General features: G+C 52.4%; 5 protein-coding genes and 3 non-coding genes across 8 annotated transcripts; 4 read left to right on the top strand and 4 right to left on the bottom strand.

Moving 5' to 3' along the window:
• Positions 1 to 247: 247 nt before the first annotated feature.
• On the bottom strand, positions 248 to 5,164 carry BP01DRAFT_28404 (putative jumonji family transcription factor). The gene is made up of 4 exons (XM_025571447.1): positions 4,767 to 5,164; positions 3,777 to 4,702; positions 2,667 to 3,723; positions 248 to 2,531 (listed from the first exon to the last, which is right to left on the bottom strand). The coding sequence occupies exons 1-4, from the start codon at positions 4,859 to 4,861 to the stop codon at positions 515 to 517; spliced, it is 4,095 nt and encodes a 1,364-aa protein (XP_025432306.1). The 5' UTR covers positions 4,862 to 5,164; the 3' UTR covers positions 248 to 514.
• Positions 5,165 to 5,365: 201 nt separating this feature from the next.
• BP01DRAFT_28414 (uncharacterized protein) lies at positions 5,366 to 6,078 on the top strand. Its single transcript, XM_025571448.1, has one exon. It carries the CDS (start codon positions 5,524 to 5,526, stop codon positions 6,043 to 6,045), a length of 522 nt encoding a protein of 173 aa, XP_025432305.1. The 5' UTR covers positions 5,366 to 5,523; the 3' UTR covers positions 6,046 to 6,078.
• A 2,353-nt stretch (positions 6,079 to 8,431) lies between these two features.
• BP01DRAFT_397592 (choline/carnitine O-acyltransferase) lies at positions 8,432 to 11,195 on the bottom strand (the record flags this gene model as incomplete). Its single annotated transcript, XM_025578511.1, has 4 exons — positions 8,432 to 8,704; positions 8,772 to 10,688; positions 10,747 to 10,776; positions 10,826 to 11,195. 4 exons carry the CDS (start codon positions 11,193 to 11,195, stop codon positions 8,577 to 8,579), a joined length of 2,445 nt encoding a protein of 814 aa, XP_025432304.1. The 3' UTR covers positions 8,432 to 8,576.
• A 2,143-nt stretch (positions 11,196 to 13,338) lies between these two features.
• On the bottom strand, positions 13,339 to 14,878 carry BP01DRAFT_28231 (CAP domain-containing protein). The gene is made up of 3 exons (XM_025571441.1): positions 13,817 to 14,878; positions 13,475 to 13,764; positions 13,339 to 13,416 (listed from the first exon to the last, which is right to left on the bottom strand). Exons 1-3 carry the CDS (start codon positions 14,497 to 14,499, stop codon positions 13,346 to 13,348), a joined length of 1,044 nt encoding a protein of 347 aa, XP_025432303.1. The 5' UTR covers positions 14,500 to 14,878; the 3' UTR covers positions 13,339 to 13,345.
• Positions 14,879 to 18,548: 3,670 nt separating this feature from the next.
• Positions 18,549 to 18,620, top strand: BP01DRAFT_t121. Its single transcript has one exon. It is a non-coding gene; the product is annotated as a tRNA-Thr (tRNA).
• A 99-nt stretch (positions 18,621 to 18,719) lies between these two features.
• On the top strand, positions 18,720 to 18,791 carry BP01DRAFT_t122. The gene has a single exon. It is a non-coding gene; the product is annotated as a tRNA-Thr (tRNA).
• Positions 18,792 to 18,908: 117 nt separating this feature from the next.
• Positions 18,909 to 18,981, top strand: BP01DRAFT_t123. Its single transcript has one exon. It is a non-coding gene; the product is annotated as a tRNA-Thr (tRNA).
• Positions 18,982 to 20,422: 1,441 nt separating this feature from the next.
• BP01DRAFT_338868 (Zn(II)2Cys6 transcription factor) lies at positions 20,423 to 22,827 on the bottom strand (the record flags this gene model as incomplete). The annotated part of the gene is made up of 5 exons (XM_025573339.1): positions 22,488 to 22,827; positions 21,731 to 22,402; positions 21,460 to 21,675; positions 21,124 to 21,410; positions 20,423 to 21,072 (listed from the first exon to the last, which is right to left on the bottom strand). The coding sequence occupies exons 1-5, from the start codon at positions 22,664 to 22,666 to the stop codon at positions 20,423 to 20,425; spliced, it is 2,004 nt and encodes a 667-aa protein (XP_025432302.1). The 5' UTR covers positions 22,667 to 22,827.
• Positions 22,828 to 24,057: the final 1,230 nt, after the last annotated feature.

Below are 24,057 nucleotides of genomic sequence, written 5' to 3'. Positions count from 1 at the left end.
CCAGGCAATGGTGACAAGGGGACGGAGGGGGATACGTGCGAGGTCAATAAATGTATAAAAGGAAGCAGGGTAACAGGGCGGTCGGAACAAGATGCCCTTTAGTAATTCGGTGGCCACAGTCCGTTCGGGCATCAAAATGCCTCGCATTGAGCGGATAGCCACCTGGCCGAGAACTTCGCCCACCGCTACTTGGACCTTGAACCGTTCGCTTTATTGAAAGATCGGCGTTCAGCTTCTACCCTGCAACCCTGCTGGGAGAAATGAAAGGAGATGATCAAAGGCCTCCTTGGAACATGGCCCCAATCTGAACGACGACTAGCCAGCTAGTGTCGACTTCATGGCGAATGATCATCGTCCGGAAAGAGAGAGGCACAAAAATAGAATCGCAAACGCCCAGTCATGCAGTCGTCAATCCAGATAAGTCGTTACATGGTGATGATAGTCGGGAGAAATGTTGAGGATGCAAAAATCGTCGCAGGCATATAAATCGAGTCGCGAGGAGACGGCCCCTCGCTTAGGGGCTGAGCACCGCGCCAATGTCTTCTGTCCCGTCCATGCCAAACCCAGCCATGTCGACCGAGTGCAAAGAACCAGGACCTCCGCGGCCCAGAGAGATGTCGGATGACGCATAGTCATGCTTGAGTCGCTCGTGGGGACCAAAGAAGGGCCGGCTCTCTTCGTTGGGGGTGTTGCCATCGCCGGCAGCCCACGGCCCATGCTGCCAGAACCTCGTGTTTGCCTGCTGATCGCCAAAAAGATCATGGTGATCGTGATGAGGTTCCGGTCCGTGATGAGCAAAGTCATTTGGAGACTGGAACCGCAAATGCGATCGGCTGAAGTTGGAGCAGGGAGAGTCGGCGTGCAATGGTAGGTCGAGGCCGGGGAACGGCATGTCCTCCACCGTCGTGATATCAATCGTCGGGTTCTCCGTCTGTCGGGCTAGAGCCGTGGCCAGGCGCAGGTTGGAAGATGAATTCTGACGGCTATGGCTGGCCGACCGTTCAATGGCCCGTTGCACGAAACTACCACAAGTCTTAAGAATCTTCTCTTGATCGGCGGGGGAAAGACTGGCGAAGTAGTCGTTGGCGAGAGACGGCCGAGGCAATTCAGGGTCAACGCGGGTCAAACCGAATGTCTTCTGAGCATACTCCGTGAAGCCAGATGGCATGTCATAAGGAGACTGGTAGACGGTCGGGGCCTGCTCACGCTGCTGCTCGAGATAAGCGTAGGTGCGTGGCACTTTCGCAACTGCCAAGCCGCTGCCACTCACCGCCTCTTGCTTGATGGGCTCCGGCTCCTTCTTTTGCAGCACGTCGAGCCGGTCCCGATGACTCACCAGCGAGAAGCGGAGCATCTGCAACAACCGAGTCACCTCCTCTGATCGCATGTTTAGGGGCTGTAGCGAAAGGAGGGAGCCATCAGGCGCTCGAGGTTGCACTCGCTGCTGAGCCATGGCTAGTTCCAGCTTCTCCAGGCCATTAGGCGGTGGGACGGAGCCCATCGGACCCAGCAGCGTCTCAACGACCAGCTCAGGACTGACAATAGTATAACCGGCGAAGACATTGGCGTGGTCGGTGATCTGAGCCAGGCGACGGCGAGCGATCAGCTCCCGGACATTGGCAAAATTATTCGCAGGGAGGTGGTGATTGTGATTGTTCTGCTGCTGCTGCTGTTGTAATAATTGTGACGGCGAATATTGATGGACGGGGTGAGCCTGTGAGTGCTGATGACGAGCATGGGACTGCAAGTGCGACTTGGTGACGTGCGGGTACGGGGCATGACGGGCAGATTGCGTTGGTAGGGTGCGGTAAGCAGACGGCATCGCAGTAGGGGGCGGAGGAGCAGCAGCAGCAGCAGCAGAAAATGTAGAACGTGGAGGGGCAAGAGAAGAATGCTGCAGCAATGAAGAGCGGGGAGCAGCAGCAGCAGCGACGGCGGCGGCGGCAGCAGCGGCAGCGGTAGTGGTGGGATGCGTGGTTTTGGCGGCAGCGGCAGAAGCAGCAGCAGCAGCAGTAGCAGCGACAGCAGAGGCGGTGGGAAGCGACAGGTGGTGAGGAGAAAGGCCAGCGAGGTGAGGGGCATACGTAGTCGTGGCAGGGAGAGGATGGTGGGGGTAGTAAGAGGGGACCCGGGCCATCACAGCGCCAAGAGACTTAACGCTGTCCAGGAAATTCGCCCGCGGGTTGTGGACAGGCACAGTAGGGTTGTGCGTATACTGAGCCCTACATTCAGTAGAAGATTCGCCCAGGTAATACCAGATCTGCTGCTCGCCCTGCATGAGGTTGATGGGCGCCGATGGTGGGGCAATGTGGTAACTAGTGCTGTCCACCGTCTCGAATTCGGCCCACTGATACGGGGAGTCTCCATCACCAAACGGATTTCCTGCCACCGGCACGGCTGATTCCAACTCTTTCCGGCTCTCGGGCTTCCGAGCCAAGTGGGCAGGAAGAGGCTTGGTTCCTGGTGCCAGCGGTGAGAAATTGCTCCGTCGAACCATGAGCATCCACCTGTATGGTAATTCGATTACATCCCTGTACGCCAATCTTGTCAGTCTCAATCCCAAAAGGATCATCAGTGCATCGCCGTCTAGATATCGCCCAATCGGGTAATTTCCAAACAGGCGGGGAGAAGGAAAGGGATGGGGGTTGAAGCTGAAGCTGTCTTACCCTCGAGGGAGCACCTTGACCAGCAACGTTCGTTCCTCTTGTCGGTTGTCAAGCACCACTGCCCCATTGATTTCCTTGTCCGCCTGGAACTGCACTAAATCCCCAGCCACCAATCGCCCTGCGGTCTGCATGAGTTTCCGGTCGCACTCGAGCGAATCGCTGTTGCCCATCCATGACGGCTTCTTTTGGCGGTGGTATTTGCATTTGAGATCCACGCTAGGGATCGAGTACTGCTCGCCATCCTCGGCGATCACGGTGATCAAACCTTCCTCCACTTGCACGCCAGCCAAAAGTGCACAAGTGGCATGATAGGACCGGGTACATTTGCCGAAATTGCACTGGAAGCAGGCGCCGCGCACCTCGCGGCAGAAGAGACACTTGAGACCCATCCGGGCCTTGGGGATTTTATCCACATCACAAACCACCTCGCGGCCACTCTCGTCCCGGAGGATACTCGTCTCCTCTGTATACAGAGCACAACGTCGATGAGCATGAGCCTTGCCATCCTCTGTGGGTAGCAGATCCTCATAGTCGAGATCGTTGGGGCAGAGGACACAAGGGATTTTCCGAGGAACATCCATACTTATCCGCATACGTTTCGCCTTCGTGGTTTCGCCATCCTGCTTCCGTTTGCGCCCTCGAGTAGAAGTTTTCTCAGGTACACTCCGAGGCGGCGTCAGGAGGTCTGATGCACCCTCCATCGCATCCAGATCACTGTCGTATTCTCCGTAGAATTCCGGCGTTGCCTCGCCGCGAAGTTTTCGCTCGATCTCATCTACATCGATCCAGACACTGTCGGCTTCGCAGTGGCATTTCTTTGCTACACGACCGTAGTCCAGCCACTTCTCCGTCGCGAAGTTGACGGATTCAGCACAGTTGTAACCCAGATTGTAGCCAGAGTGGTAGCCGTAAGGGTAGGTAATGACGAATTCGCCCTCATAATGCACCAGTTTGTTGACGGTGATGCCATACTGAGATTTCAGTAGGCTGGGCGAAACAAGATAGGTTTTGTGACGAAGGAATTGGTCGCAGCTCTTGGCATCACTCGGCCAAATACCTTGAAGCGGAGTTAGCCCTGGAAGCCCATTGGGAGACTGCTTATTATCTTACTCTTCATGACCTGTTCAAACCGAGGAGCGTCCTCTTGAGATATACTGTACCACTGTTTCGGGGCACCGAAATGAATATAGTTTATGCTGTATAGATCCACATCCTCCAAGTGCCAGGCAAACGTGGCTTTCCACATGCCCAGGTAGAGATACGCGGTATTGACACCCGGTACTTTCTGTCCGAGCACGTCCAGTAAATTCGGTAATTTGGCGACGTTCCAGGAAGTTGTGATGTCATCGTCGAAAAGGGAACCAGGCATATCGGCACCGTACAACGGGTTGTTGAACATCAACGACTTCCAGTAAGCGGTTTCAAGTTCCTCACACCTCTCTGCGGTGTATTCTCCACTATCGTGGATACGGTAGTCGAAATCTCTGAAGGCTTCTTCATCGACGTAGTCGACTGCATCGCCGCCCTTGTTGTGCTTTCTGCGTGCAGTCACGGACTTTGGCTGCCGGCCTTTAGGCTTCGGGCCGGGCAGAGATTCGCCGTCGCTCAATTCTTCCGTCTTAGTCTCGACCGGATTCGATTCCGGGGACACGGGCGTTGGAGGACCTTCCGGCTTGATCTTATCAATCCCTTCCTCCGCGGGAGGCTCTTCTTTGACTTTGACCTGGTTAGATCGTTTGGGTGGGCGGCCAGGGCCAGGTCGGCGTTTTTGCGAGTCGGCTCGAGGTGTCCGGTTTCGGGGCGCCGTAGTGGCACGGTTAACTCGCTCTTGGTTCCGGCGTCTTTCACCTCTGCGTGCGGGAGGTTGATGGCTGCTTTCTTCACAAAGCCCTTTCCACTGGGGCAAGTTGTAGGATCGCTGTCTCTCGATGTTGGCCTGGGTGTATGTTCCGTGCGAACCATGGAACTCTTGCATGATTGGATTCTTTACGCGGATCTTCTTGACGGCTTCATCGAGGGGCGGCAGGGCATCGGACCTATTACAAAAACATATGAGCGCTGGAGTCCATGAAGTTCAAGCGGTCAAGAGGACAAACTAACCACTCTTTTGGAGGTATGATTTTAATGATACCCGACCGCATCCCATACTCCTCAACCTTGTTGATGAACGACTGAAAGTCCCGAAACTGATCCATGGTCTAGCGATTTCCCAGTTAGCCCAAGCGTCCAATACAGGAGCCAGACGATCGGACTCCCACGGTGGAAGACCAAGCGACTCACCGGCTTGAAAACCGGGATCTTGCCACCACCATAGTAGTGGTCTGGCTCGATCAGATCATCATCTGCCTCCACCGATGGTATCTCTTCCGGGGCGCCGGAGACACCGTGATCGAGTTCAAGGTCCGACAGCTCGGAAGGCACGCCCTCGGGAGCCTCCTTCTTGCCGTTGGCGCTTTGAGGCGGAGTCATCGAGGCGGCATGGGTCGCCGGACCGCTTGCGATCGACTCGAAGAGGGGTTGATCAAGCGCTGCCGCCATCATCTCAAGATGAGAAAAACGAAAAGGGGAGGAATTGGTCGGAGATAATGATCAGATGCCGTCGTCGGAAGAAGCGACCGCTGAACGACGGCAGGATAAGGATTCCCAGCGGTCGGGGGAGAAAGCGTGTGACGTAAAGGAGGTACCTTCAGCAGGCGCTGGTTCTGCGGGAGCCGGTTAATATCGCGGAAGAGAGAAGTAGCTTGCAAGGGAGGCCGACTTGACAAGGCTTAGTTCAGGCAGGCGACAATGATGAATAGATGGGATAATCGGGGGAGCGTATGGGTGAATAAGGGAAGGAGAAAAAGATAGTGGATTGATGAAATGCCCGGCTAGGATAGTCCAAGCTCAGTTGGGACAAATTGCAGAAGATTCCGGGATCATGCGAAGCGCAAGAAACACCGGGAAGGAGTCAGATAAAGATAGGGACCAGGTGGAACAGTGGTGGATGATGAGATCGGTATCGACAGCGGTAGGCTGTAGCAGCAGACCAGCACGCAACGCAGGCCCCTCCTCCAGTGCGAAGGCTCAGGGAACGGAGGGAGCAGATTTGCCCGTGGGTGTTGCAGGACCAAGCAGCAGGAGCAACGATGGCGCTAGTTCAGCAGCGGTGCAGAAGGAGAGGAATGGGTTTGAGCTAGCGCGAGGCAGATGGAGCCACTACCAAACTAGCAAATGTGTAGCAGCCAGCAGGAGGGAAGAGGGCAATGGGGGGGGAGGGCAGGCAGGGCCAATGCCAGAGGCAGCGTCAAGGTCCGGAAGGGTCAATCAAGAAGGGGGTGTGGAAGAAGACGACGACGAGTGGAGCCGGCCAGAGCACGATGGCCTGACCTTTTTTTGATGACGATGGAATGGGACGACGAGTAGAAAGGCTGAGCAGCCTGAGCGCCTGAGAGCAAGAATGGCTTAAGGCACCGACGCGATACTCAGAGCAGTAAAGTACGGGATGCGTGGCCAGTCGCAGGGGAGATTTCTTTTTGCCTGGGCTGCTTGCCGCGAGCAGATCGCAGCACGCAGCACGGATGTCCGGTGTCGGAAGAACAAGAGTGGTTGGGGAAATGAGACAGACTCACTTACTGTGTAATTCGCTGTAACGAGAGACAGAACTGTGTTGGGATGAAGAAAAGAATGGTTGCAGGGAGATCGTATTGTAGTAATCGTAGTTGTAGTTCGTTGGAGTTCTGTCTCGATCACTCTGTTGATGAATTTCCAGCAAAACCGCAGCAGCAGTTTGGCTGGTTTGACGCAGATGGGTCACGTGGAACACATGACCGGAAAGGGAGTGAAATGCGAACGTACTGTGTAGGCGGTGGGACGCAGACTACAAGGCCACGCGGTAGACATCAGCACGCCGTATCTTTGCTGCAGCAAGGTGCAGCAGCAGCAGCAGCAAGTCAAGACAACGGCCCGGACGAATGTCGACCTGACCAGCGGATAACCTCGGAATTGGGCAAAGACGCACTACAAACGACTATCATCATCATCATCCTTCTCCTCCTCTTCCTCCTCCTCCTCCTTTTCCCACCACTGATTCTTCGTATAGATGGTGGGAATTCCCATTGACTATCAAGGGTCTGCTCGGGAATGACCTCACCAGTCCCGAGTGCCATTGGGGGAGGCAAAGCCGCTCTCCATTTAGCCGGTGGTTAAAGCGGTTCTATGCTCTTTGTTCAGCCAGAACTGTCCCAGTGGTCGATATCACTCCATATATCCACGCACACACTTGATATGCAGAGCATACAACCCCATCATTCACGGCATATCACTCCTCCTCGGCAATATCCATTTCCGAAAGAAAGTGAAATGATTGACTGCACGACAACCCACCCAGCAACCAGCTCAACACTGATACCTACAGTATGGCACGGGGGATTTAGAGTTTCTGATTCGCCCCTACGATCATCCGAGAAACACCTGCATCTGTGCATGCATGCATAAGGCGGCCGTAGAGGCATCGACGGGCGATAGCCGCTTAGACCCCTCACTGTCTGACGAGATAGTGCCTGCATGGAAGGGAGAACAAGTTTTAGTATCCCGTAGCTGTGGTCCGCATTGTCACTTCACAAAGGAGTGGTTTCATGTTGGGAAACCTCTACTCCGTACCTCTCTTTTATTGAGACAGAAATTCAACCAGGCCGCAAGTCAAGCTATTTGATCCCTCCTGACGAAGTACCATAGTACAACCGCTAGCCAATGTACAAGACAGAGTACAGAGTATCTCCGTAATCAGCACACATCCGTATTGAAGCAAACGACAGAGTCCCTGACCATCACAGCTTTCCTAGAAGTAGTATGCAAGATAAAGTCACAGGCCAAGGAACATTCCACCCCGTAAACTTTGGAGCTATACGAAATAGCCAGACAGCCAGACAGACACCACTTGCCAATACCACCTACCCACATACCCACTGTCTATGAGGCGAACTCCCCGACTCAGTAAAGTAATATACATGTACGGAGCAGAATCATACAATTGTAGTTAACGACCTTAGTACCTGCCTTCCCATCCTTCCCATATGATGACCAATTCGATACACCCAAACTTTAGTTACCGGCCGAAACAATACCACCGCGCCAGCCTGAGGTGTGATGCTTGGAGCACTGTCAGTCAGTCGGGGTTCCATGCCCTCTTTCCCAAAAAGGATGAATGCAGCAGTCACTGGCACTCACTCACCCAAGTCAACTTTGATCTTGACTCACTCACCCACTCTTCCAGCGCCACCTATACCCCCTGAGAGCATCCGTTACAATACAAATTTATCGTACAAACAGGTGAGCAATTAATACGGACCTTGGAGTTTTTTGTCTTGGTTGTCGCCGTCGACTCTAATTAACCTTCCCACCCACCACCCCTACCCATCATCCATCCATCCTAACACACGGGCCCTGAGTAACGAACTCCTAACCAGACTACAAACCTTGGTTGCATGCATGCGTTGGGCAGGAATGAAACACCCTCTCAAATGTTATCAAGCAGATTTAAACTAACTTATCGGTTTACATACTAGTAAGTATGCAACAGAATGGCATGATTCTACTTCCTACTATACCTGAAAAGTGGTGAAACACCTAAGGCCTCGGTATCTGCCGAGACCAACCATGACCGATCAGTCGACTCAACTCAACTCATCAACGATCTGCAATTTTGAAGAAAAAAGCGTGAGTTACTGCAATCATCACCTCAAACTACCACGGATAGCTACGAATGATACTTCCAGCTTTAGAGCATCATACTTCTGTACTCATCAATAGGGCATATAGAATTGGTATCAAGTAGACACATATGAATGTACTGTACGCCCAACACCAATGTACGGCTAAACAACTAAGAGTGCCAAAAACATTATGCTCAACCATACAAACATACCATAATCAATAGTCATTCAGCCGCAACTTCTTCCCGACAAATCGCCGCTTCTCCGGCTTGTCCGCGCCACGCTCCCGGTCTGCATTGATCCCCTTTAGTGCATGAAGCAACATCCCGGCATCGAAGAATCCATCTGATAGGTCTCTCGTAAGCAAATGCCTGCCAAAGATGCACCAAAACGTGGGAGAAGAAAAACTTACATCCGCCCATGCCATCGTCCTCTAATTCTCCGCTATCGGTAGTGGGTGTCTCGGCTCCCCGGTGGCTCGTGTCGCTCCGGACGATCCGGCCCCGGCGGTGATCGATCTGGAGCCGCTCGCTGATCATCTCCATCTCGCGCGCCCGGCTCGTACGCGGGCTCGCCGGTCGCTGGTTGATCGCACGCAGCAGCTTCCGGATCTCAAGCAGGTACGACTCTAGTGTGTACATTAACCGTTGCGTCTGACGATGCTTCGAGGAAGCGCAGAACGAGATCGTGTCGTCCTTGATGATGTACCCGATTCCAAAGCCGTCTGCCGAAGTTGGTCCAAATCCAAAGTGGCGCAGGCATGGGTTTCCGCAGTTTGAGGTCGACAGCACCGTGGTGTTAATCTTGTCCCACCCGGCGTCGCTGAAAATGGCCGGCATGGTGCGCACGCCACGAACACTGTATCCAGTCGAGGAGAGCCCGTCATCTGACATCGGGCTGGGGGATTTGGGCGAGGCGATAGAGTCGCCGTCTACAGGGCTGGTATAGCCATTGGTACCTTCCGAGACACTGTTGCTCGCCGACGACGCCCCGTCATCAAACGATCGCTGCCAGAGACAGTACAGGGCGTAGAGATGCCTGTCTTGTCCCTGACCCTTGGAGCATTCCTTCGTGATGGCTGTGTGCTTCTCTGTCGCTTTACGCAGTGCATTTATCTTCTGCTCCGCCGGGTTCTCCCCCCAGAATGTGGTGACAAAGTCGGCACATTCCCTGGTTACCGTTCGGATGGCCTCTGTTCGGCCGTGTAGGAAGGCCTTGGTCATGGCTGGCTCATAAGTATTCTCCAGCCGTCCGTAAAGCCCGTAGTATGCTGCTTGGAATGCCATCTGTACAAAGGCATCGGGAGAAAATCCCATCGAAGTGATGAAGTTCTTGCCAAAACCGGTAAAGTCCAGCACCTGGAATTCATGCTGCTTCAGGAGATCAGACAGATGCGACTCGGCAAATCGCAAGGCAATGCTGAGCTCAGGAGCCATATCCCACTCCAGCTTGCGCGGAGTCGTGCTGACATTGCCAAAGCTTCGAGGGTCGCGCTTAGCAGGATCCGGGCTGGATGTGGCCCACAAGCTGGGCGCTTGACCGTTGATGGTACGAGCAAAGCGGAGAATGGTGTCGGTGTAGACATCACTGGCAAATCGAAGCACAGTATGCCCATCGACGCCAGTATGTTCAAAGTTGATACCTGCACTGCCGTTCTTACACACGATGATCTGCAGCTTGTCATACCAGCGATTCGTACAGGTACCGACTTGGACACCTCTGATAACCTCACTCGTCCCGCAGAGCATGTTCGCGCAAAGTTCGGAGGTATTGTGTGGTTCAGTGTAGTCCAGGCAGAGGACAAAGAGAGCTGTATCAACGATGTTCAGGCACTCCGCATTGTTTGAACCTTCGTCCTTTGTGAGAATGTCTCTCAGCCCTGACCAGACCTTCCGGTTCTCTGTGCTTAAAACCCCAAGGGCGCCTTTTGCAGCGTCCTGAATAGGAGTCTGCTCGGCGTCGCCGATGATAACCTGAAGATTCACAGCAATATCCTTCTCGTTCATGATCAGATCGTTGTTCTCGTCCAATACATCGAACCAGTAGAATTGGCCACGGCACAGAACGACAATATGCTTTGCATGAGGATCTTGGCTGATGACGCACCCATTATCGGTGGGTACCCGTGCTGTCCCAAACAAGCGAGAGTATTGATACATGCACAAGGGAGTGCCTCGAACAGTATCCGGAGGTAGCTCCTCCCGCCTGACAGCTCGCACAAAAGACAACGCAGAAACGACAAGCGAAGCTGCCCGGGTCACTTGGTTGTTCCTCGCCGGTGTTGGGTCATCCTCCAGTAGAAAAAAGGGGTTGAGGTTCAGGACCACCGCTAGTATTGGGTCAGTTTAGCTCACTCCTTCGATGATCAACTGGACAGGGCATCTCACGGCTATCATAGTTCAAGTATGAGTCGTACCCTAAAAGGTCGTCAGCTAAGGCCAGCGATCACAGTTAGCCATGACGTACAGAATTGTTCGATGTAGCTGGTCTTTGACGAAGCATAGTTCTTGAGCTTCTCCTGGAGAACAGGTCCTTCCAACCGGAGGAAATCCTGGACAGCTGCTTTGGTTTCGTCTTGTTCCCTAGGTGCCTGCAACGGAGCCAGGGCTTCGAGGTATTTCTTGCATGTTTGTTCCAGCTCCGGAATGGGCAACTTGGGCAGGGAATCTTGGTTGGCAAACGTCAAACCCGGCTTAATCGATCCGTTCACCGTCAAAGGCGCGGGAGACGGCTTCGGTGCAGGATCAGAGGACGGTTGAGACCGAGCAGGATCCATGGCGCTTCCCAGGGGCTTGGGTGCCGTGAAATAACGCACTGCAACAGACGAGTAAGACATAATGTCAGCAAGTGAAATATGTCCGACCGTGTTTCTGATCCACTAGGCGTAACGACAAGCGAGAAAAGTAGGAATGGATAAGAGGCGCAAGGCGCTGCGTTTGAAATAATGACAATCTTGGAGGCAGTAGGAGGGCATGGAGGAGAATTATCTCATGACCACAAGGGAGTCCCGGGGTTGTCACCTGGAGGCACGTCGTGCACGTCGACCACGAGAGGAGACAAGGAAGATCAGAGGGGCAATGGGTGAGAATGGTCTTGCTGGGAGATGTATGCAGTTTGCGAGGAGACAGCGCATCTTCTTTAAAGCACAAGCAGCTATGAGGCCGCCGGGATGATACCCTCAGGTATATTCGGGAATAAGGGAGGAGCTAGCGCCTCAGCGCGGGGAAATGGGAGACTGGCCGGACGCCGAAGGGACGGTCACAGCCTAGGGTCAAGGCAAAAACGAGCGAACCACGGTTGCGCATTTGAGCCAGGCTGCTCCATCCGCAGCCGCGTCGAAGATTAAGGTAATGGAGGTCGCATCGGGGGAACGGAGGTAGGCTGGGTACAGGATGGACAGGGTCCTGTCTGTCTGATTGCCAAGAACAGGACCCCAAACGCAGATAATGCATGATAATGCCACAGAAGAAGCCAATTACTCACATTAGAAGCAACGATGTGCGAGCCTCAACTGAATCTAAGCAGTATACAATGCGCACGGCCAGGGAGAGAAAAAGTGTCTCGAGGAATCAGCCGTAAGCAATGAGAGGCGCGTAGGGACGTCAATGCCTGCGATGAGAGACAATAATCGTCATGTGAAAGACGGAAAGTGTCACCGAGCACCAGTAGACATCAAGAGGTGATGGATGACCCGGCGTAATAAGAACGGGGAGATAATCCACAGCGTATCCAATAGAAAGGCTAAGAAATAGATGAGATGGCGACAATGAGAGAGCCTAAGGTAGCGAGGGAATAGTTCGTTGCCTAGCTAAGTACAGTACAGTAGTCGCTATTAGTGTATCGGGTGCGGTATGTGACCACGAGTTGAGATAGAGCCGAAAGACCTAGGACGGATTGATTGATGAATTGATGGGATGCGACAGAACGAGGCCAAGGGTGCAGTGGCTGAGTGAGTTGCAATGGCCGATGACGTTTCGGGCGAAGGGAGGTTCGTCTGGTTGGTCGCGGGGGGAATCGAAGCGGTGATGCTTTCCCCCAAACTTTATTTCTATCCCAAGGCGGTACATTGATCGCCTCAGGCAGTAGGGCAACCCGCCGGTCGGGCGGCAGGGCCCGAATGCCTCAGGCAGGATGCCTCTCGGTCCTCGGAAAGGTAACTATATCTACAGATCAACATCATAGACCTCGAGTACTTGCTTGGTTTTAGAAAAGAAAAGGGTCTACCAGTCAGTCCTCTACTAGGTCCTATTATATGCATCAGATCTATTCAATTCATTCATTAAGTATCAGATCTAATGCAGCACCCAGGGCGCTCGTAGCCACATGAGAAGATACAACGCTCAAAAAACCCGAACTGCAAGCTAAATCACACAGCAAGAGAATTTGGTTTCAATCAAATAATTGATGGCACTGAGATGATTATAACCTCATCGAGTAACCACAGTAGAATATGCACAAGAGAAGAGAAAAGCCAGAGTCCCCCACCCACGTGCTGCCAGGTCTGTTGAAGTGGAGCCTCCTTCATGGGTGTGGCTTGGCTGAGGTATGGAGGCGCTGCAGATCGTTCACATTCTTTCCACGTCAGAAAGAAAGCTTAGCGACATTGAGCAGTGGCTAAACCAGCACGAGAGTAGAAGGACAACATGCCAGAAACACATACATACACAAAGTTAAAATGGACCCGGTCGTGGATGCATGAAAAGAAGAGTGGGGGAGAAGAAATGGGTGCAAAGTGTCAGACTTGTTTCATTATTCGATTGGCTTGCTCGCGTACGGTCAAATATCCGGGTAAGTTCCAGGTCCTTGGCACAAGCTTTGAGGTCAACCCAAGGCATAACCTAAACCAACTCGACATCTTCGCTCCAGACTTTCATAAGCAGCTATGCGTCATAGCCATCGAAAATCTGGACCTTCCGCGTCGGGAGGGTGCTAGGACGAAGATTTCCGAACACAGTCACGGCGAAACAAAATAACACGACTCATTCCTTAAGAAGCAACGTACATGGCGTTGCCTAGGGGCTTGCCGACGTTGGTGCCATATTCACCGGCATAGTTACCTATGCAAGACACATTAGCCAAGCGAACCTCATTCCGGGTTCCGGGTGGAGCACTCACCAGCAGGGCTGTAATTGCACACAGTGAAAGGCAGAGCTTCAGCAGCATCAACATTGCCGAGGCTGGAGCAGGTAACAGTAGCGCATCCAACCTTGGTGGTGGCCTTCCAGACAATCTGGGAGAAGTGGCCCCAGTTGTCGAAGTAGGTCATGTCGGGGTCAGCCTCTCCGTACAGGTCGGCATAGTAGCCCATCTCGTCGTTGTACATCAGGTTGGTGATCATCTCGCCGATAGCGCTGGCCTCAACACCGTAGCCGATGTTCTGGCCATAGCCACCGCCGTCAATGGTACTATGTTATGGTTAGCGATCGATCTGGATGGGGGGAAATGGGCTGTCCTTACGTATCGTGCTCATAGACACACTTGGCAGCCAACGCGTAGGCGCTGGATTCCAGGCTAGAGTCCCAGTCGAGAGAGCTAGCAGAGTGGTTGCTGCGGTGGATGTTGTGGTTGTACAAAACGGCAGACTGGTAAGCGGTGCTGGCAGTCGCGGTGCTGCTTGCAGTGGTGGAGGTTGAGCTCGAGGTGGTAAGGGTGGTGGGCTCGGCGGAAGATGTCCAGGACGAGGTCCAGTAAGAGGTCCAAGCAGTGGTCCAATCACCATTGGCGGCAGCCTCTTGCACAACAGGGGTGGTGGCAACTACCTCTGTGGTAGGGGCCGCGGTGGTCGCAGCCTCGGTGGTCGCAGCTGCAGTCGTCGCAACTTCGATAGTGCTGGTCGAAGAGGTCGAGGTCGACTCAACGACGGGGGCGACGGTAGAGCTGGTCTCGGCGGCAGCAACGGCAGCAACGGTAGAGGCTTCGTCAGCAACGTCAGCGACTTCGGCGACCTGGACGACAGGCTCAGCGCTGGTAACCGCAGTGGTGGTTGCAGCGGCGGTAGTGGTAGCGGCGGCAGCCGGGTACTCGGTGATGGTGGTGGTCAGAGTCACGACAGTCCAGTCAGTGACGTAGGCACGCTTGTCGATGTTGGTGGCCAAGGCACCGGCGGCGCAGAGGGCGCTCAGAGCGAGGGAGTAACGCATGTTGGATGGTTGATGATGTTTTCAATGTTATGGAATTGAGATGTGTTTCACAGATCAACTGTGTCCGTCTGCAAGCAACGACTTCTCCGGGAAGTTATTTGACCGATGGACCAGGCAGGAACTCAAAGCACAGAGTGTGTTTTGAGTGGGCAATAAGCAGATCGACTGCAAGATAAGCGGGTTGGTGTTGGTAGGAGGGAGAGTATGTACGTATCACCGGGGGTGCGTATAGACAAGGTAGTAAAAGAGTGACAGCCGAGGGAAACACTTTTTGAAAGAGTGAAAAAAGTGTACCAACGGCAAAGTTGAGGGGAAGAAGCAAAAGTTGGGGGGGTGGGAGGTGAAGTGAGGCCAACGGTAAGGAAGGAAAAGGCAAGAGATGGAGGAAGGATGGAGGAGGAAGTGATAATATAGTCTGGAGCAGGCGGCGGCGGGATGTTTTGGGGCGGGCAGAGGTGTAATGACGGAAAGGAGAAGGGCTCCAGCGGGCGGCGTGTCCCCGGTGGGGTCGGGCGATCGTTGATAATTAAAAAGTAAATTACTTTCGGACGGGGAAGCTTTTTCTCAGAAGCACCAGACCAGTGGGCTGAGAGAGAGAAGTCAGAGAAGTTGTTTAGTTTGTGGTTTAGTGTGAGTCTTTCAGACCGATCTCGACAACGAGGCGGGCCGGAGGTGGAGGAGGGATGTGGGAGGCATCGCCTTTTTCTCCTCGAGTTCTACTGCCAGAGACGTACAGACTGACCGATATGCAGAGTGGTCTAATCTCTTTGGAAAGCTCGGTTAAGAGGTGAGTCCCCGCTACTCATTAATATCCAGACGACTAAGCGCCTTTGCACGCGTTGCCATCGGAATGACGCCTCCTCGTGGGATCTCCCAACCACATACCGGAGAAGATCATCTAGAAATCCTTCATGCTTCGAAGCTGATACATTCTTACTCATAGCCATTCTGACACACAAGGGCGCACACAAGGGTGCACAAGGAATCTCTTTCTTGCTCTGGCATCAGGGTCCAGAATTTCGATGATTCGTTGGTGAACAGTCTTTTTGATTTTCCTTGTTGCAGGAAATGTTGCAACCCCTGGGACTGAGAACATTGAATGGGGCTCCCGTGCTTTTCCCCCCTGGCTGCCACTAAGCCTAAAGGGGAACAGTAACAGCGTTGATGCCGCCGCCCGTTTCAGGTACCGTCCCCTATCAGGCAAATCACAAGTCGATCACCAGGCTAATTGGTCGTCATGGTTGGCTCCACTAGAGCCATCTTTACATTACGGATTTGATCGGTTTCTTGATTGATCATGGAGTAGTGAATTGATGGACTGGACGTTTGTATAAGTGGTGAATAAGAATGCTGCCTTATGCCCATTGTCTATCTACACTGAACAGTGTGGGCTTTGTCAGTTCATGACAAACCCTCAAAGGCTGCTTCGGTTCTCTGAATCTCCGTAGATAAAGATACCGTCAACCAGGAGTATAGAATGACCATCACCAAAACTACTGGGACAGTAGGAAATTAAACCACTATAACCCTAATTACACCCAAATGAATTACCAAGGATCACAAGGTTCAACTGGACATCACAGAGCCTGGAGGATGTTACTAACTTCTCATTGATAAAGCGAACCAGCAAACGAGATCAAAATGATTGACCACCTAAAAACTTGGCAACTCGGCAGCCCATCTGGAGCCCGCCTGGCGCCCGCTAATGTTTCAGCTTTGGCCCAAACTCCCCAACTGAAAAACCAAGATTGGGTGATCGAGACGAGATGCCTGTCCACTTTTGCCCCCCTCGCGAGATTGTCTCAAGACACGGGCGTGGAAATGAGTTGATCCGCTTGTGCGACCTTCCTCTAAGTTATCTTCCCCTTTTGTTGCTTCGATGGGGATGGATGGAGTTGAGTCTAGAACTTTGGAATTGTGATGGAAGCAGAAGTAGTACGGACTATCCGGGAGTAAAGAGGAATAAAACGTCAGTGCCTACTTAAGTCATGGAGTCGGCGTTACGTTTGTTCGGTCCGGGTTGTAAATCGTGCCAGTTCCCCCCCCTTCCTCCCCGAGGCCGGGGTTCCCCGTCGCACCCGTGGTTCCAAGCTCACTGACACTGCTGGCCCATCTATCGTTCGGCTCTGCATGCCAAACAGGCAACCGAAATGTTGGTCCAAATGACATGGAATTGTATGATGATTGAAATTATTTCACTTCCAATATGCGACTTGTGTGCGCGACCCATAGAGCGCTTTACAATCTGACTGGTGTCCTGACATCTCGTTCTTTCTTGCGACTCGGCCCTTGAAACATCAGGGCGCATCCGCACATCGACCCAACATTGTGCGTTTGTGGTTGTCTACATTGACACCGCCATTGGCTGTCTAGATCCCAGTGGCAGACATGTGTGTGTCAGAGGATGCTTCAGAATCCCGCCTGCTGCGCAACAGGGTTATGTGCACTCGGTACTTGCTAATAAACTCTGAGCCAGTCGGCCGCGCAAGATCGACATATATCATTGTCGGCCTGACTGCATAGTACTCGGATCGGATGCGACATGTACATGTCGATGATCATAGTTGAGGCAAGACCAGCGCATACTGCAACGAAAGCAGCAGACTCGGCGAGCGTGTCTGATCTTTGACTTTTCGAGTAGTATATGACAGGATGGTCCAAGAAAAATGACATCTTGGCCCACGGCCGCTTGAAAGTGTAAGTTGTAGGTCTTTGAGGAACCTTTCTTGGCTTGTTTGTTGTGCCCAACTCTGCCTGGAGACGTAGCCAACCGTCTTCCTCAAGATTCGCCCAGGAGTCTGTTCATATGAGCTGTGGACTGCCAATCAGGGCCTGAGATGTGGTGTTGGGTCGATCTCTGTGGAATCTCTATGGCTTATGCGACGATGTCCCCCTCGCGCTGCCAGGAACCATGCCTTGTGGCCGTTCCTTGTGTGGTAAAGCCGGGGGGGGTACCACATTCACTCGACTCGTGGTAGCCTGGAGGATATGTGTTCGTGTGTTGACGGTACAGCCGCATACGACATGGGCGGAGATTATGATCGCCATCTGCATCCAAGGCGACTGGATCACTCACCCGCAACCCGACCTCGATCGGAAATCTAGACCGGAAACCATCTGCCTCTGCGGTGTTCAGCGGTCTGAGTCAATTGACAGAGACCCTCACATGTGGCTCGGCCCTTACTTCCGCCGGATGGGTACTATACAATATAAACATCACCGTTGGCAGGGAGATCAACCCCTTCTACTCCGTATCTTCTCCTTTCTCTTCAAGGTCACCCTCTCGCGGCCTAGGATCGTAGTTTACCTGCCCCTAAGTGGGATCTCAGCATCTGATTTTCCTCGATCCAACAACGGTCGATGTGGCTTGGCCCGAATTTCGAGAAAGTCTTGGCTTGTAGGGGATATAGTGCGATGCAGCCGAGCTAGTGGCAGCCGAGCTAGTGGCAGTTGGCGACCACCGGCCGCGATTTCTTGGCTCATTTTACTGCTCTTGGGTGGAAAGTGTCTCGGGTGTAACTCATAACCCATGTCTCAGAGCCGCAGCCTTGCGGGTAGTCTCAGATCTGACCGGGGGCGTCCCGATGCGATCTGTCTCTGCCGTATGTTGCAGCCTTGCAGGGTGCAGGTCGAGTGCGGGGTTGCGGTTGCACGCGATCTGGGGTATACCTGGTTCTGATGATGATACGGTATGTAGCCATATCACACTTGGTATGCTTGCGACTGTCGGCTGGGGTCAACTTGGAAGGCCGCTCTATTACTCGTTCACGATGCAAGATGATGTGAGGATCAGCCTCAATCCTATATATATTGCCTGGCAGCATGTACTCCGTGAAAATAGTGTACTACATCAAGTCGCACGGCTGTAGTTCCGATCGCATAAACACCGATCTAAGACAGCCCGACCTCGACGGAAGCAGAATCTCTGAAAACCAACCTGTAAAAAGAAAGATCATAGACATCCCAGACGCCTAAGATAAGACTTCCCCAGCATCGGTTCACACAACGTCAGTGATATTTTATGCAAGTCGCCACATTCTTCAACTGAAGCATTTGTGGCTCAGTGGTAGAGCGTCGCACTCGTAATGCGAAGGCCGTGGGTTCGATCCCCATCAGATGCAACACTTCAGTTTCTCCTTTTTGTGTGCAGCCGCTTCTTTTCACTTACCATCTTTGTAGTTGCAACATAATGTTCTCAACTGGCGGGATTAGTCATACAAGCACCGGTGGCTCAGTGGTAGAGCGTCGCACTCGTAATGCGAAGGTCGTGGGTTCAAACCCCATTCGGTGCATTGAACGAGCACTCTTTCGCCCGAGGAGATGTTTTTTGAGTGTGTTTGTTTTGAGTTTATCGCCGCTTTTGTCTGTGTGCACTATAAGTTGCCCTCGGCGCCAAATTCGCCACAGATGCACTCGTGGCTCAGTGGTAGTAGCGTCGCACTTGTAATGCGAAGGTCATGGGTTCAATCCCCATCGGGTGCATGTCCCTCCTCTTCTTTTGCTCTGTTCTTTTTCCCAACCGTACACAACTGTATACCGCTAGACGAGGAGAGGCGGGTTCGCGCGGGTGGCTTTTTTTAAAACGTCTGTTCTGGTACTACTTCCATCATGGAAGCATTCTAAGCTAGTCGTCATCTTATCATCATCGCCATGTGGCCGACATACTCCGTGTATACAGTCGTAACTTACCCTGGGCCGCCAACCACAATACTCCTATGGAACGATATCCACACATGATATATCCGCTGCTACAGCCTCGAAAGAACCCCATGGTACATAACCACCCAGGCGACACCAGTAGACCCCAACCAGACCGTTGTCTGCACCCGCAGAGTAGACCCCCAGTTGTATCAAGTACAATGGCAACCTGAACCTCTCTCGTGATGCAAACCTTGTAGATTCATCCCCGCCTAAAACCAACACTCGAGAGATCTAGTGTCCGAGCAAAGTGCAAGCATCTACCTCCCACCCTTCCAGCCCGAAAATGCACACATCACAACGTACATGGCACACCGTAGCAGCGCTTCGAAGCGTAAAGTAGAGGACGTATATGTTTAGGTTTAGCCTTGGTCAAGGAGGTTAGGACAAACAAACCAAAGCACAAGATGTCCAAATCGACGAGTCGAGGATGGTGAGTCCGAGCCGAAAGATGAACAGAGAGACACGCAAAGAGGAAGAGTAGCGCAGCTGGTGTTGAATGAAAGTTGCCATCTACATGCCATTGGCTAGGGATAGCATGTATACAGCGAGCCTACCTAACGTCTGCGCTTCTAAATCAACCAGCTCTTAGGTCTAGATTTGCATACCATCTAAAGTCTACGAATGCCTCCCTGTTTTCCTAGATCACACTCTGGAAGTCCTCTGCAACAAGACGTGTAGTGCAACCAACCCTCGCCACAATGTCATACTGAAATTTCGGGATCTTGTACTCGAATTATAAGATTAGCTATTAATGAGTGACCGTACGGCAACGAGTGGATAACATGATAATAAAATGCATTTTCCCAGCAATATTGGAGGCTCTCTAAATACACATGCGCCAACCAGAAGGGATCTACTCGAAGCCAAACTCTAAAAAAGAGGAACAACAATGTCGATTCCTCGACCCAAAAGACCCCAATCCTGATATGCTCGATTAGGTAGGTAGTAACGCCATAGTCATGAAATCATAGACGCCAAGGGGAAGGTCCCTCTGCATTGAAGTCCTTTGGACTGCCAAGCCGTCCAACGTGGTATGGTATTACCCATAGGAAAGGTCGCTTCTTAGCGCCCTCAGGTCAAATCCGCAAGGCCTCACAGTGGGGATCGTGTGCGGATCTCCTGATGCAGGGCTGTAGTCACCCAGGCCACCTTATTTATATTCAAACGTTGCTCTGATCAGAGGCTATGAATCTATTGCAGGTCGTTTGCATCGCCTCATGCCTCACGGTACGTCAGGAACACCGGAAATTGTAGGTGTTAAGCCCTTGTTGTTCTTGTCCATCGTGCTCAACATATCCGCGAGCCAGTCGTTGTCCTCTAGAAGAGGAAATGTGTCCAACGCCGACAAGGCGTCTGGCGGCGCGGAGAGCGTATTTGCTGACAGCGATGGAATAGAAGTCGCCGCGTGCGGGCCCAGAGGATTTGGAATCAACTTAGTCTCCCAACCCACGCGCACACCTTGATACATCTTGGCAATATTCGAGAAAACGTCGCCACCAGGATCACCCTCGAAGCCATTGAGCGACGCAACCTGCCCCATATTGGAGATCACCATGTTCATGATCTGTATAATGTCTGCCGTTTGGCGAACATTCGTAGTATCCCAGACGGAGCTGTCCAAGGTCGATAGCTGATAGAGCGTCACGAGGTTCTGTACCATCTGCGAGAATATCGCAAAGGGAAATCCAATGTACTCTGCGGCTGGGATGCTCAGGAACACGTCGAACCATGACTTGGTGGCCTCAAGGCAGCCATAGAGATAGTCGAGATGCTCGTAGCTCACGTTTGTGATGGAGGCAATGGTACCCTTGGTAAGAGCAGACTCGTATAGGCTCAATGAGGTATTGTAGTGATGTAGAAGAAGAATTTCTACTACAAATTAGCGAAAGCGTTACATGGCGTTGAAAACCCCAGGATACTGACTGTAGCCCTGCGAGTTGGGCCGGACTCTGCTCATGATCCCTTGGAGTTGGGTCTGTAGCTGAGCCTGCATCGGCCGAATGTACACCGCAGGCGACGGTCGCATCGACCCTTTTGACCCTCCAAAGAAGCCCCCTAAGTTTAGCTTATCATTGACCAACTGTAGTCTGACTTGTTGAACCAGCATCTCATCGTTGATACTCTCTTGCTGCTCCTCAAGTAGGCGAAGACACTCGTCCATGTACGATGTCCAGCGAAGAGAGTCACTTTGTTGCAGGAAGGTAGCAATGCTAGCCTAAACGTTAGAGAATGATGTAAAAGACAGAAAGACAGCCTTACATGGAGGTGAGTAAGAAACAACCCAGAACAGCCCGGCGTTGCTCCATAACCTGACTGGGAGGTGCTGCGCGGTCTTCGTGGGCTTCTGTGTGTACACACAAGAGCGTATGCTTTCCTTTCGCTTCAGGATTGAAAAGTCCCATCTCATAGACAATACTGTTGGCGAGCTGAGTAAAAACATGCACATTGGCTCTATTGTAGACTTGCTGGTTGGACCTGGATCAGTTGAGGTCAGCCGATAGAGAAATTCCAGCCCGAGGGGGTGACTTACCATCCAAGATAGATCAAGAGCCCCTGAAGAATGTCAAGATCACGACATGAGTACTCATGCACCAACTTTTGTGATACGATGTGCTTGATTCTGTCGAAAAGCGGGCGAGTCTGCGCACTGCTCCGAGACACCACGGCCATGATACACAGCCACGAGAATGGGCGGTCTCGCCGAAGCTTCTGCGATGTAGTACCTGGCGGAATATGCATGCAAGGGAAATAGGGAAGCATCTGAGTCTGAAAGAAGGTGAGGTACTCCTCAGCCTGCAATCCCGACGGTTCCGTGGCGTTCAAGGACGCGGCGCCCGACGATAGAGAAGCCCCACTGTCGGAGATGCTGGTGTCGGGAGTGGAAGTGGCGCCAGAGTTTCGACTGACATACACTGGGCTAGGCCCGGAGCTGCCGTTACTCGGGACGTCCAACATGCTCGGAGGCGATGCGGCGTTGCTGTTGGACGAGGCCTGGTTGTCTGAGAGCTGCCCAAGTAGACCAAGCATCGTGGTGGTGGTGATATTATTCGGCTGGACGCCTGCGCGCAGCAGCGAGACCAGGTCCTCCAATCTGTCTTCCAGTCGAGATATTTTGGCCGAACTGCTGGAAATTCCAGCCTTGCGCGTAGTTGACCTTCGACTGGCGGCGGATTGGCGACATTCTTTATCTAGGCGTTGACACCTGAATGGAAGGGGTGGATTAATACCACCGTTCTTTGAGTAGATGTCTGCATGATGGGGTTACTGAAGAATTGAGCGAAGCTGACCTCTGGCATCGACCTCCTGCCTTTAGGTAGAGACACTTGCATTTGGCCTGGGAGCAGTTGAAGCATGAGCGACCGTAAGGAGCAGGATAGGTGTCTTCCTGAGGCGACTCTTTATCCCCGACGACGGAGACGGGATTGACCGCAGCTTCGCCGTTGATACTGTTAGTTGTCGAGGTCATTCGCCCGGCTTAAGTGACGTTTCTATCAAGTTCAGATTCGAAAAAGGAAAAAGAATAGCATTCCAAGCCACGGTAGTCTAGTCCACGGGTTGAAAGAAAGAGAAAGAATGACGGTGACATTAAATGAAGAGGGGAAACTGGGGTGGTGAAAGGGAAAGGAAAGTCGGGGCTGGTGGTGGTGAGATTGCGGGCGGGACTACGATTAGGTAGATTAGGCTAGAGCCACAGCATGAAAGATCAAACTAACGCCAAATGTCAACATGGTGACCCTGGTGGATACTGTTAGACTACTGCCAAGAAAGAACTAATTTTAGGGACCTAGAATAGCAGAATTGAATGGCTTGATATATTGAATCAACATCCAATCCTACCCTCAATGTCTCAGACCAAGACTTGCCCCTCACTGTTAGGTGTAGAGATTGGGCGATTGGCTTCAATGAAAGGAGAGGCTTCATCAGAGGATAGGTAGAAGCGCTGCTTCATGTCAGCTTTACTCAAGGTGAAAGAGCCACGTCTCGACTCCTTTTGCCTTCAGATAGATGCTGATGGATCTGAAGATGGACAGTCTCCAGAGAAGCGCAGCTGTAGTAGATCGTATTATCGGCAACAATGACACTTGCCTGCTGAAGGAAAAAGCTGTCAGCAATGCCAATCACAGAATCACTGCATGGTCAAACCATGCGATCATTAGCGCAGTTCCATTCACGAAGAAATGAATGCCTCTGTTTCCTGAAGTGTTGCATGACAAGGTGGGAAAGATGAGGCACAATTCGAGCTATGAACGTCTTGACGGAATCGCCTTATGCACCGAATATGATACGTCTGTGCTCTACAGTCTTCGTGCATGGATTCCGCAGGCTGCCAGTCTAATGATGCAAGTACATTACCCATGAAATCAGCCAGACGAGCCATCCTTCGCCCAGCGCACATGGGCTTGCCGGGCCACTAAGAGAATTGCACTCAACCGCCAGGACCACTGACTGAAGGCTGACCACTCTGCAGCTGGACCCACATGGTGTTCCACTTACCAGCATGAGTCCTGTCTCCGTCAGTCAAGACCACAAAACTGGATGGAAACTCTCCCCAGTTTGGAGCGGGCCGAACCGTTGTCGAAGAGATCCGTAGACTGCCCCCAGAAACCAGCTTGCAACACTTTAATTCTAAAAGTGAAACTGCAAACGCCCCGGGACGGGGATGGAAAGAACCTGTGCTCGCGTCTTTGTAAGAGCTTATGGCTTGAGTGCTATTCCGATGAGGGGAACACGAGATGGAGCGATAATCCCAGACATGCAGATATGAGCCAAAAAAAGGCAGAGATTCCTCAACTCTGGAAAGTGCATTATAGGTCAGTTGCAGTACGTAGACATGTAGCTAGACATCCATGATAATGA

Source organism: Aspergillus saccharolyticus (assembly GCF_003184585.1).
Source record: "Aspergillus saccharolyticus JOP 1030-1 unplaced genomic scaffold BP01scaffold_11, whole genome shotgun sequence".
Classification (NCBI taxonomy): Eukaryota; Fungi; Ascomycota; class Eurotiomycetes; order Eurotiales; family Aspergillaceae; genus Aspergillus; species Aspergillus saccharolyticus.
Note: the sequence above shows the minus strand (reverse complement) of the source record. Positions and strands in the feature narration are given on the sequence as shown.

Excerpts from the sequence above, each read along its gene's own strand:
- BP01DRAFT_28404 (XM_025571447.1), bottom strand. The coding sequence starts at position 4,861 with ATGGATCAGTTTCGGGACTTTCAGTCGTTCATCAACAAGGTTGAGGAG. Across the intron at positions 4,703-4,766 it reads ATCATACCTCCAAAAGAGTG|GTCCGATGCCCTGCCGCCCC; the intron begins GTTAGTTTGTCC and ends TTTTTGTAATAG. Across the intron at positions 2,532-2,666 it reads GTCAAGGTGCTCCCTCGAGG|GGATGTAATCGAATTACCAT; the intron begins GTAAGACAGCTT and ends ATTGGCGTACAG.
- BP01DRAFT_28414 (XM_025571448.1), top strand. The coding sequence starts at position 5,524 with ATGAAATGCCCGGCTAGGATAGTCCAAGCTCAGTTGGGACAAATTGCA.
- BP01DRAFT_28231 (XM_025571441.1), bottom strand. The coding sequence starts at position 14,499 with ATGCGTTACTCCCTCGCTCTGAGCGCCCTCTGCGCCGCCGGTGCCTTG. Across the intron at positions 13,765-13,816 it reads TGTGTCTATGAGCACGATAC|TACCATTGACGGCGGTGGCT; the intron begins GTAAGGACAGCC and ends ACCATAACATAG. Across the intron at positions 13,417-13,474 it reads GTGCAATTACAGCCCTGCTG|GTAACTATGCCGGTGAATAT; the intron begins GTGAGTGCTCCA and ends TGTCTTGCATAG.